General features: G+C 33.8%; 1 protein-coding gene across 1 annotated transcript in view; it reads right to left on the reverse strand.

Annotated features, from left to right (window-relative positions):
- Positions 1 to 20,574, reverse strand: part of LOC126881560 (lysosomal-associated transmembrane protein 4B) — a 73,553-nt gene that overhangs the window by 34,191 nt on the left and 18,788 nt on the right. Inside the window, exons 3-5 of the mRNA XM_050645887.1 lie at positions 12,327 to 12,501; positions 10,368 to 10,506; positions 2,759 to 2,915 (exon numbers count right to left, since the gene is read on the reverse strand). Of these exons, the coding sequence (XP_050501844.1) occupies positions 2,759 to 2,915; positions 10,368 to 10,506; positions 12,327 to 12,501 (471 nt within the window). The remainder of the gene's footprint in view (positions 1 to 2,758; positions 2,916 to 10,367; positions 10,507 to 12,326; positions 12,502 to 20,574) is intronic.

A 20,574-nucleotide genomic window follows, 5' to 3' on the forward strand; every position in this document is an offset into this window, starting at 1 on the left:
CGTTAATAAAATTATTTTTTCAATTTAATTGTTGCTTATTTCCCATCTCAATAGTTAATTAATTATAAAAATGACACAAGGAAATAGGTTCGGAAGAACATTGTTTTTATATTGTTCTTTTGTGTTAATATATTATTATCCCAACAACGTTTAATTATTTGTCAATACCTTAATTATTTAAATATTTTTCCACAGCAGTAGAGTAGGTATATAAAAACAATGTCAATAGCCGTTAGCATCTATGCATGTATAACCACTAAAAAAGCTAGCTGCTTTCAATACTCTGGTGTCTAAATCTGTTAGTATTTGTAAATGTACTGGTTTTCCAAACCATAACTGATTTCAACACCCTAGTGTCAACACACGCTAGCATCTGTAAATGTACTGTTTTTCCAAACCCTAACTGATTTCAACACCGTGGTATCAACACGCGCTAGCATCTGTAAATTTACTGTTTTTCCAAACCCTAACTGATTTCAACACCCTGGTGTCTACACATGCTAGCATCTGTAAATATGCTTCCCGTACATCAAAGTTTGTCCGACTAGACACCGTTAAGCTATTAACAAATTTTCGGCTTGCTATTAATTAACTTTTTTTTGGTACGCGGGATCCAGGCCTATTTGTTCTCATTCAATTTTTTCTTAGCGAAAAACTTACTTTTACCGTGCAATAATATTTTATGTTTAGAGATAAAGTCTACTATGTAATTTAAATGCTCAGCAGATGTTTTTTTCTTCCCAATGATGTTCCCAAACGGTGTTCCCCTTGCCAAATTTTATTCTTGTGTTGAATTTGTCACACTTAACCAAAACCATCCAAAGCAAACCGAAATTTCTGCTTTGTCTTGACGAATTCTTCGCACAGAACAATCATTTCACTTTGCAGTGCGCTGTTGCCACCTCCTCCTGAGCGCGCCAAATAGAAGTTGTCGTTTTCGATTTACACTGATTTCGATGCGAGTTATGGAATGCCAATCCAAATATGCGAGAACATGTGAATAGATTCACGTACCTAGGAATGGATCTGGTTGCAAGCAATGAAGAAGAACCGGAAATAAATAGAAGGCGTGTGCTGGCAAATAAAGGCTATTTCGCGATGGGCCACATATTCAAATCGCGAGACGTACACCGGAAAACAAAACTCCGGGTATATAAAACAATAATCAGGCCCATAGTAAGTTATGGCTGCGAAACATGGGTGGTGACACAGAAATCTGCCAATGCATTAGATGTGTTTGAAATAAAAGTATTACGTAGGATACTGGGCCCAATAAGTGAAAATAACAACTGGCGAATTAGGTATAATAGAGAAATATACGAGCAATATAGCGAACCAACTCTAGCACAACACACTAAACTGCATAGATTACGGTGGGCAGGGCACGTGGTCCGCATGCATGAGAATAGAATCCCCAGAAAATTGCTGAATGCAAGAATGCAGGGAAGAAGACCTGTTGGAAGACCTAAAAAGAGATGGGAAGACGAAGTCGATGAGGATGCCAGGAACTTCCTGGGAACGCGTTCATGGAAAAGAACAGCGGTAAATCGAAATGATTGGAGAAGCTTATTGAAGGAGGCCAAGGCTCGATTTGGGCTGTAGTGCCATTGGATGGAATCCAAACACGAAAACGATGCGATAGATATCCAACATTCCGATTTCGGGTAATTACGATTCGATTTGTCAAAAGTTGCAGAATAGGGCTAATCAGGGATAGTTCTATTGAATTCCCATCGTTTTTCTAGCAGCTGCGTTAGGTAAAAGTCTGATCTATGGTCCATCTATTTCTTCTGAATCCGGCTGGGTATTCCCCTATGAAATTTTCTACAAAAGGCGCTAGCATGGTTAATAGGATGGTCGATAAAATTTTGTATTAAGTAGGGGGATTTAAGAGGCCGTATTAAGTAGGGAGATGCCTCTATAATTAGAGCACTTTGTTTTGTCTCCCTTTTTATGGATGGTGATTATTACACTTTCGTGCCAGTTTGTTGGTATTTTCTCTTCTCTCCACAGGAGTGTTTGTTATATTACATTGTCTATATAAAGTTTCTCTTTTATTTCTCTTACGGAATTCGGTCGGTATATTGTCGAAGTCTAGAGCTTTTGCGTTCTTCACTTTGCTAATTGCTTGCAATGTTTCGTCTGTTTTTGGGTCCTCCACCTTCTTCTTCTGCGGCACTATAGCCCAAATTGAGCCTTGGTCTCTTTTATTTTTTGCCTCCACGCTTGTTTGTCTGTGGTTGCTCTTCTCCATACATGGACTCCTAAAAGCGCTTGTGCGTCACTGCTTACTGTGTCTTCCCAGCGCTTTCTTGGCTTTCCAACCGGTCTCTTTTACTGCATTCTAGAGTTCACTGCTTTTTTGGTAGCCTATCACCTCTCATTCTTATCACATGTCCGACCCATTGCAATCTTTGTATTGTAATGAAGGCTGACGGGTGTTTCCTTATAAAGTTAATAAAGCTCGTTGTTGTATCAAATTCTGAAGATTCCGCTTTTCCTCACAGATCCTAGTATTCTCCTCAATACTTTCCTTTCGAATGTGTCGAGTTTGTTTTTGGATGTTTGGGTCCTCTACTATTGGTTGGGGTCCTCTACCGGTAGGTAAAAACCACGTGCATCAGATACTAAGAAATGTATAAGCTTCCTCTTTTTCTATTAGTATGCACTTCTGATTAGATAAATTCTAAATTTAGTCAGAGGAGAGGTTCAGCCCGAAGGATTTGATACGTAAAATGTAAAAATATAAAATACTTACCTTCCATAACATTGAAAATAAGAAGGCCAGCAACACTATGAGCGTCAAAACTTGCGGGCTCAACTGGAGAAGTTCTTGGCGCAGAGGAAGGTTCCAGTTTTCTGCGATTAGGCGATGAGCAGATCTCAAGTAGCAAAAGTATCCAGTTGCGGTTAGACTAAAATATAAAATAATCTACTATTAAGGCCTCTTCGCACACATCCGTGACTGTATCTTGAACGTGAAGTGATTCCACCGGCGACGTAAAGATATTCTTCTGGGAAAATAAACGGCCCAATTCGCACACGCCCGGCACAGTGGTCAGACAGTGTTGTCGATGTGACTGTACCGTACAGACAGATGTCTCGCCGACGATATTTTATTTTCACTGAAGGACCACGGTTGCATTATTCGAAATGAATGACGAAATCTTAATTGAATTGGTATTGGTGCGTAAAAATTCGGATCTTTTTGATTTGTCAAATCCTAAGTATATGGATGATTTCCAATCTCCGATAGGAGTGGCACAAGAAGAAGAAGAAGAAGTATATGGACACGAAATATAAAAATGGGATATGAAAGAAAATGGTATTTTTTTTAGTTAGATATACTCGGTGCCGCCCAAAATACCGACAGCCAAAATCCCGACGGTCAAAACACCGACACGCCAGAATCCCGACAGGCCAAAATCCCGACATGCAACAATCCTCACATAAGTAAAAATTCCGACTTTTGTTTAATACTTTTAATACAAAATACTTTTGTTTAGTAACAAAAAATAAAAAACAGATGGCCATAAACAAAAAACAAGAAATAAATGTAATTATATGTTAAAAAGAAACTTATATCAAACTTATATCAAACCTGTCGGGATTCTAGCCTGTCGGGATCTTGGCCTGTCGGGATTCTGGCGTGTCGGGATTTTGGCCGTCGGGATTGTGGCTGTCGGGATTTTGGCTCTCGGGGATTTTGGCTGTCGGGATTTTGGGGTAGACCCAGATATACTATAGGGTGACCGGAAAGTCCCTTTACACTAAAAATAATAATGTTGCAACAGCACGCCAATGTTTGTTGGTGTTCGGGCGCATCCGCATCGTCAAGGTCATCTATCTGGTCACAATGCCGCGATTGAAACGTACTGGCGGACACAAGACACAAGTGAGTACAGCAGAACTTCAATTATCCGGATTAATTGGGACCGGACCCGATCCGGATAATCAAAAATCCGGATAATTGGATTTTTCTCGAAAAATGCCTTTTCCGGGAAAGAAACGTAATTACAGCAAAACACAATGGAGAACATATACGGTATTTATTATGAAAAACAATACAGTATACACAGCAATATGTAAATGACAAAGTTTACATTACGTAATATTGACACACAATATTGAATCACAGTAAAATGAATTATTTTTTTACAAACTTGATTTTTTCTTTTTCTCAATTTGATCCGGATAATTGGCGATCCGGATAATTCGAGTGCGGATAATTGGAGTTCTACTGTATACAATTGAAGAGCGTTTGGTAACTGCAGTGTGGATACACTAACGTTGTCATAACAATAAAACAATGGCAGCCATTATGAATGATTTTGTTGTTCGTTTTGAAAAACCATCACCATCCAGACCAACTTTAACGTTCTGGAAGAACAAGGCTTTTTCATTGGGAACCGTTCTTGACGCTCCAAAGAGTGGAAGACTAAGCACTCGAGTTGAAACTTGTGCAAGCATTGGGCCATATTTTATAAAGGCTCCATAATTCAACATACTTATCTGCAGATGATCAACGAGTAGTTACTACCGCAATTGAGAGCTCGGAGCACTATTAACAGTGTTTATTTTCAACAACATGGCGGATCACCTCATTTTCTCTCGCTGTTCCCCAGCGCCTGAATGAAATCTTCCCGTAGCGATGGATTGGGCGAGGTTCTCCAATTGCTTGGCCTCCAAAAAGTCCAGATTTGACAACGCCGGACAATGCACTGTAGGGTTTCATTAAAGTGGAAATTAGAAAACGCAGATATGTTTCAAATGAAGAAATGCAAAACGGAGTTCGTCAAGCTTTTAAGCCAGTAACTCTGGACATGCTGAGACGGATGAGCATACGAACATGGCGTCGTATCAATGTGTTGCGATAATGGATGTATGCACAGCGATGTTTTAGAGAAATAAATAAGTAATAAATAACTTACAAAATTGGGTTATAATTTTTCCATCTGTAGTACAACAGTAGCAATTGATTAATGTAAAGGGACTTTCCGGCCACCCTATACAGGGTGATTGATTAGTAGGGTAAAGCTCAATAGCTCCGCTATAGTAATAGATAGCAATAAAAGTTAATAACAAAAATTTTAGCCACCTTTGAGCTTCACATTACAAAATTAGTTAGAATGTTACAGGGTGTTCGATAACACAGTGGCAGACCTAACTTATGTTTTTTTTTTAAATGGAACACCCTATATTTTATTTTAAATTCGAAATCCTGTTAACTTCTCTTTATCACAAAAATATAAAGGTTTGTTATGTTATACAGGGTATTTACAAAGTTATAACCAATTTTATATGAAATTCGTAACAAGTTCAACTCCCCGTATAAATAAAAATAAGCAAAACAACAATGGTTTATTGATGCCATATTTTTAACGTATTGTCAAAATTTTCAAGAATGGTCGATATTGCTAATTTTCTTTATATCAAATACATGGTGAGTCAAAACGCAAGTACATTATTTTCTCAGAAATGTTAAATGGAACACCCTGTATTTTATATCATTATTGAAAAGTAACATTAACGTACTTTAATTTTCATATAACATTCCCTATGCCCAAATTTATTAGTTTTCGAGATATTTTCATTTTTCAGAGCAAATTATTTTAGGTGTTTAAATTTATCTAAATTTTAAGTAAGCCATGACTGAATTGACAATTGAAGATTACCGATTATCAATCCGGTAATCAATGTAACACTGTAGCAAATAAAGAAATAAAAATAATTTATTAGTAATATAGTAATACATTTTACAAACAAAATCACAACCACTACATGCAACATTTTTGAAACAATTAAAAACTACCTTTTTATGTAAATGCAACAAATAAACAAAGAAAATTAGTAATAAATTTTACAAAAAAACACACAAACACAAAATACAATATTTTGTGAAGACAATTAAACACTACTTTTGTATGTACATGTAACAATATAACAAATAAAGAACGAAACATAATTTATCAGTAATACATTTTGCAAAAAAACATGTTTGAAATATTAGAAGCTACTTTTAATAAAATATTTTTAATATTTAATTACATAAGGTGTTCAAAATTATCCCTAACACATTTATGTACGCCTAAAAACGATCATTGAATGAGCTACTTACTCTACGGAGCATTTGTAAATTAACACATCGAAATACACTTTATATTCTTTTTTTCATCTCATCCCTTGTTGTTGGAGGTATCTTATAAACTTCATTATTAACGTAACCCCAAAAAAATCAGTCCAGTTTATTAAATTCTGATGATTTGGGTGGCCACGCTACTGGTCCATTGAAAAATGAAAATATCTCGAAAACTAATAAATTTAGACATAGGGAATGTTATCTAAAAATTAAAGTACGGTAATGGTACTTTTCAATAGTGATATAAAATACAGGGTGTTCCATTTAAAATTACTGAGAAAATAATGTACTTGCGTTTTGACTCACCCTGTATTTGATATAAAGAAAATTAGCAATATCGACCATTCTTGAAAATTCTGCATTGTTGTTTTGCTTATTTTTATTTATACAGGGAGTTGAACTTGTTACGATTTTCATATAAAATTGGTTATAACTTTGAAAATACCCTGTATAACATAACAAACCTTTATATTTTTGTGATGGAGAAGTTAACAGGATTTCGAATTTAAAATAAAATATAGGGTGTTCCATTTTAAAAAACATAAGTTTGGTCTGCCACTGTGTTATCGAACACCCTGTAACATTCTAACTAATTTTGTAATGTGAAGCTCAAAGGTGGCTAATATATTTGTTATTAACTTTTATTGCTATCGATTACTATTGGGACCGTGCAAGTTCGGCAAAGCGACCTCTATTTCTACGCTCTGTACTTTTATTCGCACTTTTAATTATATTGGCCAATTATATTAGTCCTGGTTGCTGGATAATTGTCAAGCCCATAGTCCAAAAAAATAATGAGAAGAAAAAATAAGATGCAGGTTATGTTATGCAAACGTAAACAATTGTATGTAGTAAATAAAATTAGTTATTAAAATGCAGTACTGCAAGCAAAATACAATTAATTAAATTTACCTTTATTAGTATAGTATAGTTGACCCAAAAGATGGCATAACCCAGACATCCAAAGTGAAAGTTATCTTTCAACACCAAATTGTTCTATATGGTCCACACAATGTCCAGAAAAAGTGACATCATTTTGAGCGTCGGGTTTGGGGGGGGGGGGGAGAGGGGGAAGAATTCGGTTAATTCGTAGTTTTTTAAGTTTTTCGCCAATATTTCTAAAACTATGCGGTTTAGCATGAAGAACCTTCTATACAAAATTGTTCTACATTAAATTTGAAATAAAAAAGGCCCTATACATAATCTTTCTAAAATGAATGGTTCTAAAGTTACGGAGGTAGTATAGTATAACTGGTCCAAAAAAAGGCATAACCCAAATATCCAAAGTAAAAGTTTTCCTCCAACACAAAAATGTTCTATATGGTCCACATATTGTTCAGTAAAAAGTTAAACCATTTTGAGCGTCCGGTTTGGGAGGGAGATGGGAGAGAAGCCGGTAAATTAGTAGTTTTTTTAAGTTTTTCGTCAATATTTCTAAAACTATGCTTTAGCGTAAACAGTGTTGTATACAAAAATGTTCTACATGGAATTTAAAACAAAAAATGTTGTATACATAATTGTTATAAAATCAACGGTTCCAGAGTTATGGAGGGTGAAAAGTGGAGGTTTTCGATACTTTTTATATTTTTTGGGCAATATTTATGATGTAACTATACCAAAAACCCAGACATCCAAAGTGAAAGTTATCCTCCAACACCAAATTGTTCTATATGGTCCACATAATGTTCAGAAAAAAGTCACACCATTTTGAGCGTCGGGTTTGGGGGGGAGAGGGGGGAGAAATCGGTAAATATAAAAAGTATCGAAAACCTCCACTTTTCACCCTCCGTAACTCGGGAACCGTTGATTTTATAACAAGTATGTATAGAACCTTTTTTGTTTTAAATTTTATGTAGAACATTTTTGTATACAACACTGTTTACGCTAAAGCATAGTTTTAGAAATATTGACGAAAAACGTAAAAAAACCACTAATTTACCGACTTCTCCTCCATCTCCCACCCAAACCAGACGCTCAAAATGGTGTAACTTTTTACTGAACAATATGTGGACCATATAGAACAATTTGGTGTTGAAGGAAAACTTTTACTTTGGATGTCTGGGTTAGGCCTTTTTTTGGACCAATTATACCATACTACCTCCGTAACTTTGGAACCGTTCATTTTAGAAGGGTTATGCATGGGCCTTTTTTATTTCAAATTTAATGTAGAACAATTTTGTGAAGAGGGTTTTTCCTGCTAAACCGCTTAGGTTTTGAAATATTGACGAAAAACGTACAAAACTACGAATTTGCAGATTTCTCCCCCCTCTCCCCCCCAAACCCGACGCTCAAAATGGTGTGACTTTTTTCTGAACATTATGTGGACCATATAGAACAATTTGGTGTTGGAGGATAACTTTCACTTTGGATGTCTGGGTTTGGGTCTAACTATACCATACTATATATAATAATTGCATATCATATCACTATTGTGGAGCAATATATAATTTTTCTGCTTCAATGACAGAAGGTATGAAATATACGTCAATTTGACAATTTCAATTGACAATATGAATTATTTAAGATAGTTGCAATATTTCTCCGCGACTCGCGCACGGTCGTTTCTCGTTTCCCTTCCAAGTACTTGCACACCGCGAATAGCGGAGCTATTGAGCTTTATCCTACTAATCAATCACCCTGTATATACTTACAGTTTACTCAACAACAACATAAACGGATTCTAAGACATTCTAAAATATTCAAAAAGCTTAGAAAGTTGGCAGATGAATGTCAACCAAAGCGTACGGGAAAAAGTCAGAGTAGAGTAATCTCATGTTTCCGGAAAGTTATTCATGTTTATCGGCTTCAAGTCGTATTATGTTTACAATTTTATACTGTAAATTTCATATTAAATCCAACCACTGTTTGGTTTTGAGGCTATTTAGCAAGTAAAATGCAGCCAACAAAGTTAAGACTGCTGTAATGGTAACCAATCTCCGATAGGAGACGGTACTGCAAGAAGAAGAATCAAGTAAAATGATTTCACTGAAGATGGACTGATAAGTCAGAAAACGTTCTGAACGATTAATGTAATCCATTTGGATTTTTTAGAATTTTAATTCTTGATTAAATTATACCAGTTACATAAAAGGAATTTTTACTTCATGTTAATAGTTATTTAACCAACAAGTGTATTTTTAAATTTTTTAGTGGGAATATAAATAGGTATTCTTTTTCTCATGATAATCTTTCAGTGCGTCACAGTTTTTCGATTTCTTTCTAACGCATTAAATTGTATGTGACAGAAAAAAAGGCACGTCGGTGATTACATTTCGTCGGTGACATTTTTATAACATTTATTCTAGTTATTCTAGTTGTCGATAGATGGCGCCATAATAAAAAAATATTTTTTTAATTAGATAATAGTATTACAAAATATAATCTGTATAATTTATAAGGCTATACAATTACAAATCAAAGAAAATACCATTTTATAAATGCAAGAAACACATTTTATTTGCTTTTATTCCAAATTGAAAATAAAATGTGACAACTGTCAGATTTAACTAAAATGTCATGTTAGAATAAATGTCATAAATGTGTATTATCACGGACTTACCCTTTTTCCTATCATTTGTTACGCACTGAAAAATGATCATGAAAAGGACAATATATGTTTGGTTGCCTACACCATAGGTCACTGCCAATCACAGGGCGTTTAATTAATTTATGCAAGCAATGAATGTTGTGTTGCCTATAATGAAATCGTTCAATAATAGAAAATCATTCATTAATAGGGGTCATTAATCAATGATTTTGATGGTGTTAAAATTGATCATAAATGGACGGTAGACGGAAAAAGTTATTTAACTGTATGGTATACAGCCAACTCCCGGAAACTATCCCGTTTTCATTCAAAAAACTTGTTTAAATCGTCCATCAACTCTTTATATAGAGTAAAGAATTCCCCTTCCGTTGCTCTCTTCTTCCAAGTTTGATGGATCCACAAGCGTTTATTTGTAGTCTCTCTTTTCTTTTCCTGTTATTCTGCTTTATCTTCTTTATCTAAGACCACAGCAATTATCAACAGTTCGTTGTCGGAAAATACCGTCATTCTGATAACCTTCACGTTACGATACTGTGCTGTGTGAACACGACATGAAACAGTCAAAATCACGGTCCGGAGAAGCACTGATATGGCACTGTCTTGTTACGGTCACGTCACGGATGTGTGCGAATCGACCTTTAAACGGTTCTCTTACCCAACAAAAAAATCAGTGTTACTTACGCTGTAATGGCAAAATCGAAAAGTTGTAGGCAGAAGAATGGGAGGACATGTGTCGGTTTTCCTTTAATTGTTCCGTAGACCATAAGAAGGGTAATGGATAAGGTACAAACCGTCATTAGGGCTCCCATATCGATGTCAGCTAGAAAATAAATTTAACATTCAAATAATATAAAGAAAAAAATGTCAAAATAGAATAAGTCTAAAGCTTTTCCAATTCCTGGCCCGTACACAAAAATGTAAGCGGGTGTGGAATAATACTGCACTTTTGTTTAGTGATGTTGATTATAGTTACTTTCGAGTATTCGTTACAAATCGTTACTTTTGTATAAAGTAATCATTTATAGTATTCGTTACTTTGATTACTATGATTACTTTTGTTACTTTTGTATTTGAGTACCGGTAATCATATTGAAAATCGTATTTCTCAGTAGGTAGGTATTTTGTATAGGTATTCCGATGTAACAACGACCTTCACCGATCTGTTTAAGGTATAAAAATGATTTGATTACTATGATTACTTTTGGTACTTTTGTATTTGAGTACCGGTAATCGAGAATCGTATTTCTCAGTAGGTCCTCACACCCTTAAAACGCTTCATACCGATAACGATATTCGATAACACTCGTAAAATACCAGTCTCGTCCGTTACTCGCTGAGATTCCATTGGTAGAAAGTAATCAAGTGTACTGGTTGTAGATACAATAGTCGTTACTCGCTCTGATACGATTGGTACGAAGTAATCAGAGTAATCAAAGTAATCAAAGTAGATACAATAGTCGTTAACGAATTAATCAGAGTAATCAAAGTAACGATTTGCCCCTCTGTACAGTAATCGTTACTTTCGGTATTCGTAAGTAACGAGTACTTTGTAACTTTTTTAACATCTCTACTTTGTTGCATTGGTGATGTCTTGGACACGTCGTGAAAGACATAATACTGATAGAAAAAGACTTCAGGCTTCAAATGCTCGAAAATGTTTTCACGATGATATGATCATCATCAACCTGTGTGCGTCTAGTGCTGGACATAGGTCTCCCACAGTTCTTTACATCTGTCTCTGTCTTGTTGCGTCGGTCCTTCTGGTTGGTGGGCGTCCTCTGCTCTGTAGTGCTTTTTGTCGTTGCCTCTACTCGACAGTACGTTTTGTCCATCGGTTGTCTGATAATCTGGCGACGTGTCTTGCCCAGTTACACTTAACGACGTGATTCTTTTGACAGCATCTGTTGTAGTTCTACGCCGTATTTCTTCGTTTGGGATTTGAGTTACGCAAATCTTGTTCGCTATCTTTTTTATGAGTATTAATGTCTCCGCTCCATACGTGCATACAGATAATACACAGTGGTCAAAGATTTTCCTTTTGAGGCATATGGGTAAGTCCGATTTAAATACATAGTTTAATTTACCAAATGATGCTCAGGCTAATCCTATGCGACGTGGGAGATCACATGTCTGGTTATCTCTGCCTCACATGTCTTCACCCTGAGAAGAGGTGGCGTCCACCCTCAGGGTAAGAGCGCAAGTTGGTATCATATCACTTTGAGGTATCCTCTAACCACTCACCAATTTTCATGAAAATCGATGGAGGTTCACCGAAATCGGAGGTAATAGCTAATATCCACCTTCAGTGACTACACCAATAGGAATAATACACCAATGGTATGGTTGAGAAATCATAATGATAGAGATCCCCGAGGGGTGCTGTGGTGAGCACTCAGTAAGAAAGGAGTTGCCGGTGAGTATTTGAAGATTGTGACAGACATGTATATAGGAGTAACAACTAGGATTAGGACAGGTGTGGGATATATTCGATAGACTGACAAATTTCATATAAAAATAGAATTGGATCAAGGCTCAGTGATTAGTCCTTCGACTGCAATAATAATTGTCCCCTTTTTTTATAAAAGTAATAAACCCTCTAACATCTATAATTTATTGTTTCATATGATAGTTATGACTTACATGTGTATATTTTGCGGCTATCCTGAGTTGTGGGCAAATAGTAGGGATTGTCATCATCTTTTTTGCTTAGAGGGGTAGGCAAGAAATCAGTTTGTAGGTCTTCGTTCTTTTGGAGAATCACATGATGATTGCGCATCATCAGTGCCAGTACTGTCAGAGCCAAAATATGAAGCACCTGAAAGGGTTAAAATATAACATATTCTATGAATCAATCACTAAGACTTTATGAACCTCGTTCGGATAAGCATGTTATCAACATTTAAGAAAGCGTTGAAATCAAATGGATACCCGAGTATGTTTTTACACATCAGCTCTTTTAAAACTCGACGTTTTTCACCGAGACATGTTGGATTTCAAATATTGAACGTTGGTCGATAAATTTTTATGTATCCTAACATTATTTCAGAAACGAATTAGAAGCCAGAGATACGTAATTTGCTTTTAATGTGATAGCTCAAAGATATGAATGTGGATGTACATGTTTGTTACATTTACTTTGAAAAAGCACTCGACAAAGTACCTATGACATGAAAAATTAGTCCAAATTCTAAAGACAAAAACATAGACAAAAGGGACTTTGAAAAGAATGATAACAGTTAAGAAATTGAAATCAGGAGATGAGTTAGGCAGGGATGTATTCTGTCTCCACTACTATTCAATGTATAGATTGAATCCATTTTTGAAGAAGCATTACTATATGAAACATAAGGAATAATAATTAACGGAGGAACTATTATCAACATAAGATATGCAGATATCACCGTGATTATGGCAAGCTCTGCTGAACAACTCCAACTACTACTAAAGTAGACATGCAGTTTCTGTGAAAAATATGACTAAAAATCAATATAAAGAAGTCTAAATATATGATAATAACAGAAAACAAATATACAGACAAACATACATTTGGAAGATGTGACGATAGAAACAGTTGATAAATACAAATACCTGGAAACCTGAATTTCAGAAAGTAATTTTCTGTTTCAAACAACAGAAATAAGTGTCAGAATAAAAATAGCAAGAACTTTGCATAGCTATAAATAAAAATTACGGAATTAATCTATATTACCAATTTATATATTTAACTTTATTATTTTTTATTTATAATCATACAAAGTCCATAACAATGTGTTTAAAATATATTTGTAAAGTTTTTCAGTCAAAAAAAGTAATTCTAAAAATAAAAAGCATGATTCAAGAAAAATTAACATATATGTATACATTTTATTTTCAAATAAAAAATTAACTTTTTTTTTAAATTTATTTAAAAAAAGATATTTATAACTACAATACATAGATATTTAAGTTACCTATCATTTCATAATATCTTCTAGTACTAATAGGTTAATAAGAGAATTAAAATTTTGCAAAATATTTATTTTAAATTGCTTAAACAAATTACATACTTGGTTACATAAACAACTCACAAACTAACTACATAATAGTGTACAGACGTTGAACCTCGCAAAACTGACACAAGTCCGGTTTTATTTTTTTTCTCTATTATATCAAGGGGTGCTTATTACAAGATTAATTTATTCTTAAAAAATTTCGCCCCGGAACCCCATTTTCATCCCTTTAAAGGGGGTAATTTGTGGTTTTTGCGAAACGTAGCCCTTCCTGTACGTTTTGCAAAAAATTTCCTTAATAGAAATACGAAGAGGACTATATGAGGCGCATAGTGCCAAAGTGGCCTAACTAAAAAAAAATGATATTTGAGTTAATAACACCGAGCGTTAGTATTTTTATTAATCTATCGTGTGCAATAGTGGCCCACATCGATTTGATTAAAATGACGGTAGAGGAATGGTCAAGGTCACTTTGGCGTATTACGATTTGTTGACAAACGGTTGTGCAGTAATAGCCCAACGTTCGTGCCTATCTATGTGTTTCAATTTCTCGTGTGCACTAGTGGCCTATCTTTTAACCTTAAAATTATTATTTGTTTTTTAACAGCTCGTGTATACTTTAATTGTTTAACTGTAGTTATTTGGAAGTTTCATTATGGATATTCCATCCACATCAGGTAAATATATTATCCAGATAATTTTCTTAAGTAGTAATATTATTAAAAGTAAAAGCAGACATTTTGGAATAAGGTGTTAAAAAGTATATTTTAATGCACGGCTGAATTACTGTAACTTATCTCTTTCAGGCAAAAGCAATAATATCTTTGATGACAGTGATATCTCTAGTATTGATGATCCATTTGCAGATTCAGGTTCCAGCTACAATCCTTCTGATATAGAAGAATCGTCAAGTGAAAAAAGTACAGGTATTTTATTATTATTATAATCGTTTGCGAGAAACTAATAAACTTTGTTTTAGCTGAAAATGAAAAGGTGCTGGTGGCTGATGAGAATTTACAAAGCAATTTTCAATCTAACGATATTGCAAATCCTGGAGAAATTCCAAGAAGTAAGAAACGTGGTCCTCGGCGCAAATTTGCAGATAAAAGTCAATGGCAACGTAATATAAGAAAAAAATTACGAAACAGTGGACGTGAGTATACAACCATTAAGGGTAAGGTAGTTGCTGCCAAACAATTTGATCCATCCGACTGCCGCTGCTTTAAAGAATGCCATAAACTTATTACTCTTCAACAGCGTGAAACTATTTTTAAAGATTTCTATAAACTCACCAATTATGATTTACAGACGTCTTATTTATGTGGCCAAATCAAACTTACTTCAAAATTAGCCAATAATGCTCAAAGTGACTCCAGAAAATACACAAGACGATATTATTTGACAAGAGAAAGAGGCATAGAGATTCCAGTTTGCAAGGAGTTTTTTAAAAAAGTCCTGAGAGTTTCAGATGGTCGGCTTACACGTGCTTTGAATAATAAGGAGCAAGGTGGTACACCTTCTAAGGATAAACGAGGAAAAAAGGAGCCTCATAATAAAACAAGTCAGGAGAAACTTGACAATATTTTTAATTTTATTTCGAGATTCCCAAAATATCAGTCACACTATTCTAGAACAAAAAATCCCAATCTTTGTTATTTGGCTCCCACTTTAAATCTGTCAACTATGTATTCCTTATACAAACAAGAAACAAATGATCCTGCGTCACAATTTGTTTTTAGAGATGTTTTCAGAAAAAAATTTAATTTAACTTTTCATGCAACTATATCTGACAGTTGTAGAAGATGTGACGAATTTGAACAAAAAATAAAAACAGAAACTTCTGAAGTTACTTTAGCAAGTTTAAAGTTAGAGAAAGAATTGCATCTTCGAAAGGCAGAAAGCGCACGTGCTGGGATGGCATTGGATTCGGAGTTGGGTAAAATAGCTGAAAACGATGTCACTATAATAGCGTTTGATCTCATGTCTACATTACCTACTCCTCATCTTTCAACTGGGGTATGTTACTACAAAAGATAGTTGTGGACATACTGTTTAGGTATCCACAACTTGTCAAGCAATCAGGCCCACATGTACGTTTGGCATGAAGCCATAGCATCTAGAGGACCTCAAGAGATTGGATCTTGCATACAGCATTATATTAAAAACTATGTTAACACGTCAAAATTAATTATGTATAGTGACCAATGCGGAGGGCAGAATAGGAATATCAAAATGTCTCTATTCTGTAATTATATCATACAAACCAAGATATCAAAAGTCCAGCAAATTGACCATAAATTTTTGGTGTCGGGGCTTTCATATCTAGCCTGTGACCGTGACTTTGGGATCATAGAGAAGAACAAAAAAACTTTCAATGATATCTATGCTGCCGTGCTTAGCCAAAACGCCGTATCTGCAGAGACATCACATTCGCGTAAAATCGATTTTAGTTTAAGAATTCGTAAACATTTACACAGGATACGGCATAAGACGTGGTGTGTTTAATGTGTTTTGGCGTAACTTACGTCATTGCTAGTAAGCAAATAAGATAGATATGCACATTTGGGTTAGAAATAAGTAAAAATTTCATTTTTTCAGATTTTTGCAGATACGGTGTTTTCGCTAAGCACGGCAGTATGTACCTAGAGATTGGACCAGAGTGATTAGGACAGCCAAAAAACAAAATCCATTCACAGTTGTAGAAATGACCAGCAACGATTTCGTGAGTAGTGTTCCATTAGAGAAAACCATTACTAATCGTAAAAAGACTGTCGAGGGTGAATCGGTCAACTGGTTAAAAATGCAATGGTTGCGATACTCTTTAACTGAACCATTACAATTACATTATAAAGAATCTAACAATCCGGATGTTATTTTTAAACATATAGATATTACGAAGCGCAATATATCTACGTTTATTGGAAAACTTCCACTTTTATACCCAAAGGGCAGAGACATTGAAGCAGCTAAATTTAGCAATTTACAAGATTTGTTGGTGTATGTACCACCCTATTTACATAACTTTTATAACAACCTAAATGTTAAAAACTCAGGTCAACGTATACAAGATAATGATGAAGATAATGTGTTTTGCGCTATAGAAGATTCCGAACAAATAGTGGAATAAATGTTTATAAAAAAAAATTAGTTAAGGGCATTGTTTTGACTTTTGTTCATTTTTTGTATACAAGTATTGTAAAAATATATTTTATGCAAAAACGCACTTTATTTTTTTTTATTTATATAATGTTAGTGCAAAAGTGGCCTACAATTTTTTTTCCAAAAATGTTTTGAAAATTTTTCTTTTTTGTGATATTAATGTAAAATGAAATTTATTAACTTAATTTAAGGTGTTGAAATTTAAAACTAAGGATAATAATCCTTACAGAAAAGAGAGTGGTCATATTTAATAAAAACTAAATCGTCTTTTTCTCAATATCAGTTTTTACGAGTTAGGCCACTCTTGCACTAAGCGCCTCATATGTCCCACTATTTATTTCGCGACAGCATATGTCTATCACCCACCGTTTAGCGGGGGTGGCGCCCCAAAACTGACTAGTTTTTAAAAAACATGTTTTTAAAAAAATTATTTTTCCCTAACTCTAATGAAAATCAAGAAGAAACCCTGCGGCAATTAATCACAAATAAGTGGCTGATTTTTTGGTATAGGTTTCATTTAACAGCATTTGCCCATTTTTTAATTATATTATTTAAACAAAGGGTGTTACATTTTAAAAAACCCCTTTTTATACCATCTGAACCGCCTATGCTATCCGCTTTTTTGGATCATTGGGAACAAAAAAGGTCTTTTTTAATTTCCATCTAAAGTTAATAGTTTCCGAGTTATGAACAATTTTAAACTGAAAAAAATAGAAAAATGGCGATTTTCTACGTCCAAAAACACAAGTAAAAATATTATTTTTGAATTAATTAGTTTTGATGGGAAATAAGCCACAATTTTACTAAAAAAATGATTTTATTAACGTTTTGACGTCTAAATCGGATGCCGTTGTCAAAATACAAAAAATATTAATAAATTAAACCAAAATGTTGTTGCTTAGTAAAAAATTCTTCTAATAATGTATTTAATCTGACTCATTTAAATATATCGGCACTTCAGACATAATATATTATACATTTTAAAGTAGAAGACTTTAAAATGATATTGCCAATATTTATGAGTTGCGTTCCTGGGACGACTTTACTGAAAGATAGTTCATTTGATTACATGAAATCAACCCCAACTCAAGAATATCCCTCACAAACAATCATAACAAGTGATATGTCTTTAAAAAGACAACCACATGGAGCGGTGACTGTAAAATTCTCGCGTTAGAGATTCGATAGTAAATCACGAGGGAAAACCAGAAAAAAACCTTGTGGTACTATCTCGACATCGTGAGTATTAGGTCTTACTTTTGTTTACTCTCAAAACTAATACCAAATTCTGACCTTAATATGTACAGGGTTATTCACTATATTTTGACCCCCCTGTAAACTGCTTTATTTACAGAATTAGAAAGAAATGTAAAATACAAAAGTTATTCGATTTTTAAATTATGATTTTTTGACATATATGTCATACTAGTGACGTCATCCATCTGGGCGTGACGACGTAATCGACTATTTTTTTAAATGGGAATAGGGGTCGAGTGCTAGCTCATTTGAAAGGTTATTCAATTCTCTATTCAGTAATATAAACATTAACATGATTAATTATACAGGGTGTCAAAAATAATTTTTTTTATATAAATTAATTGACACAAAAAGAAGAATGTATGTAATTTATTTAATTCCAAATACATTATACTCCTGTCAGAAAACAGAAAAAAATATTTATTTAACAAATAAACATTACTTTTCACTTAAATTCAATGTTCAAGCTGCCTCCCATCTGCCTCTTGGAAGTTTGAACATTGAATTTAAGCAAAAATCAATGTCTATTTGTGCAATAAACTTTTATTTCTGTTTTCTAACAGCAGTAAAATGTATTTTAAATTAAATAAATTACATACATTCTTCTTTTTGTATCAATTAATTTAATTAAAAAATTATTTTTGGACACTTTGTATAAATAATTATCTTAATGTTTATATTACTGAATAGAGAATTTAATTACCTTTCAAATGAGCTAGCACACCACCCCTATTCTAATTTAAAAATAGTCGATTACGTCATCACGCCCAGATGGATGACGTCACTAGTATGTTATATATGTCAAAAGATCATATTTTAAAAATCGAATAACTTTTGTATTTACCATTTTTTTCTAATTCTGTAAATAAAGCAGTTTACAGGGGGGTCAAAATATAGTGAATAACCCTGTACATATGTTATTTTAAATTATAAATAATATATATTAATAATACATAGATATATAAATAACACAAAAATATAAAATCTGTACTAGCTCGATATGTTACTGGCTTACTAATCGTGGTATTTTCTTTCTACTGACTTCCTCTTTTAGTATGGGTAACCACATCCTACTGCATTCTACTGAGGAATTTGCGACACAATTGGTTTCATTTAGCATAATTAGACCCACTTCTTTGATTTTTCTCTTTTTACTATCTGTTTCTTTCAGGACTATACTTGAATCTCTCCACTGAACTCTATGTTCATTATCCCATGCGTGTTGACATATATGAGATCTATCAAATTCTCTATTTTTTTTATAAGACTGATTTTCACTTATTCTAACGTTTAATGGTCCTGAACAAATAAAATTGTTCGCATTCACAAGGTATTTTATAAATACAATTCTTTGTTCTTTCTTGTTCACTGTTAGGTTTAGTTTTAGATAGAATAGATCTCACGTGGTTGTTGTTTTGAATGTTGTTGAAATGTTGAATTTATTTCCTATTGTTTTTTATCGTTGCTTGTGGTTGTCTTTTTAAAGACAGATCACATGTTATGATTTTTTGTGACGGATATTCTTGAGTTGGGGTTGATTTCAGGTAATCGAATGAACTATCTTTAAGTAAAGTCGTTCCAGGAATGCAACTCATAAATATTGGCAATATCATTTTAAAGTCTTCTACTTTAAAATGTATAATAGGACTTAGATACAAAAATGTTTTATCAAAACAAGGTTAAAACTTATTTTAACAAATTGCTTAATTTTAAACCAGTCTCTGAAACTGATATTTTATATATAATAAATAAGATAAAGAGTAAAGCTGTTGGACATGATGGTATTAACATATTAACATTACAGTTGTGTATTCCCTATCTTCTTCCGTATATCACGCATATTATCAACTTTTGTTTAAAACATTCTGTTTTTCCTAATAACTGGAAACGTGCGCATGTTATTCCATTACCTAAAACTAAAATTCCTAATAGTTTAAATGATCTTAGACCTGTAAGTGTTCTGCCAACATTATCCAAAATTCTAGAAAAGGTAATTGAAAATCAGTTAAGTACTCACTTAAATAAGAATAAAATTATTCCTTCTATACAGTCCGGTTTCAGGTCTGGGCATAGTTGTCTGTCTGCTTTAGTAAACATTACTGATGACATCTTCAAAGCTTATGATCAAAATAAAATATCAATTCTAATTCTTTTGGATTACTCGAAAGCCTTTGATACAATTAACCATGATTTATTATCCTATATTCTACAGTTCTCTGGGTTAGATGAAGGAGCAGTCGAGTTAATGAAATCTTATCTATCAAATGGATATCAAGCTGTAAAACTTCATCAAGAAATTTCTTCTTTTTTAGAACTTAACAATGGTGTTCCTCAAGGATCGATACTAGGTCCCATTTTATTCTCTGTGTATACATCAAATTTTCCTTCTGCTTTTTTGTCTTGCACTCAACACTACTATGCTGATGATACACAACTTTATATGTCATTTAATTTAGACGAGTGTGAACAAGCAGTTCATGCAA

Source organism: Diabrotica virgifera, chromosome 3 (assembly GCF_917563875.1).
Source record: "Diabrotica virgifera virgifera chromosome 3, PGI_DIABVI_V3a".
NCBI lineage: Eukaryota > Metazoa > Arthropoda > Insecta > Coleoptera > Chrysomelidae > Diabrotica > Diabrotica virgifera.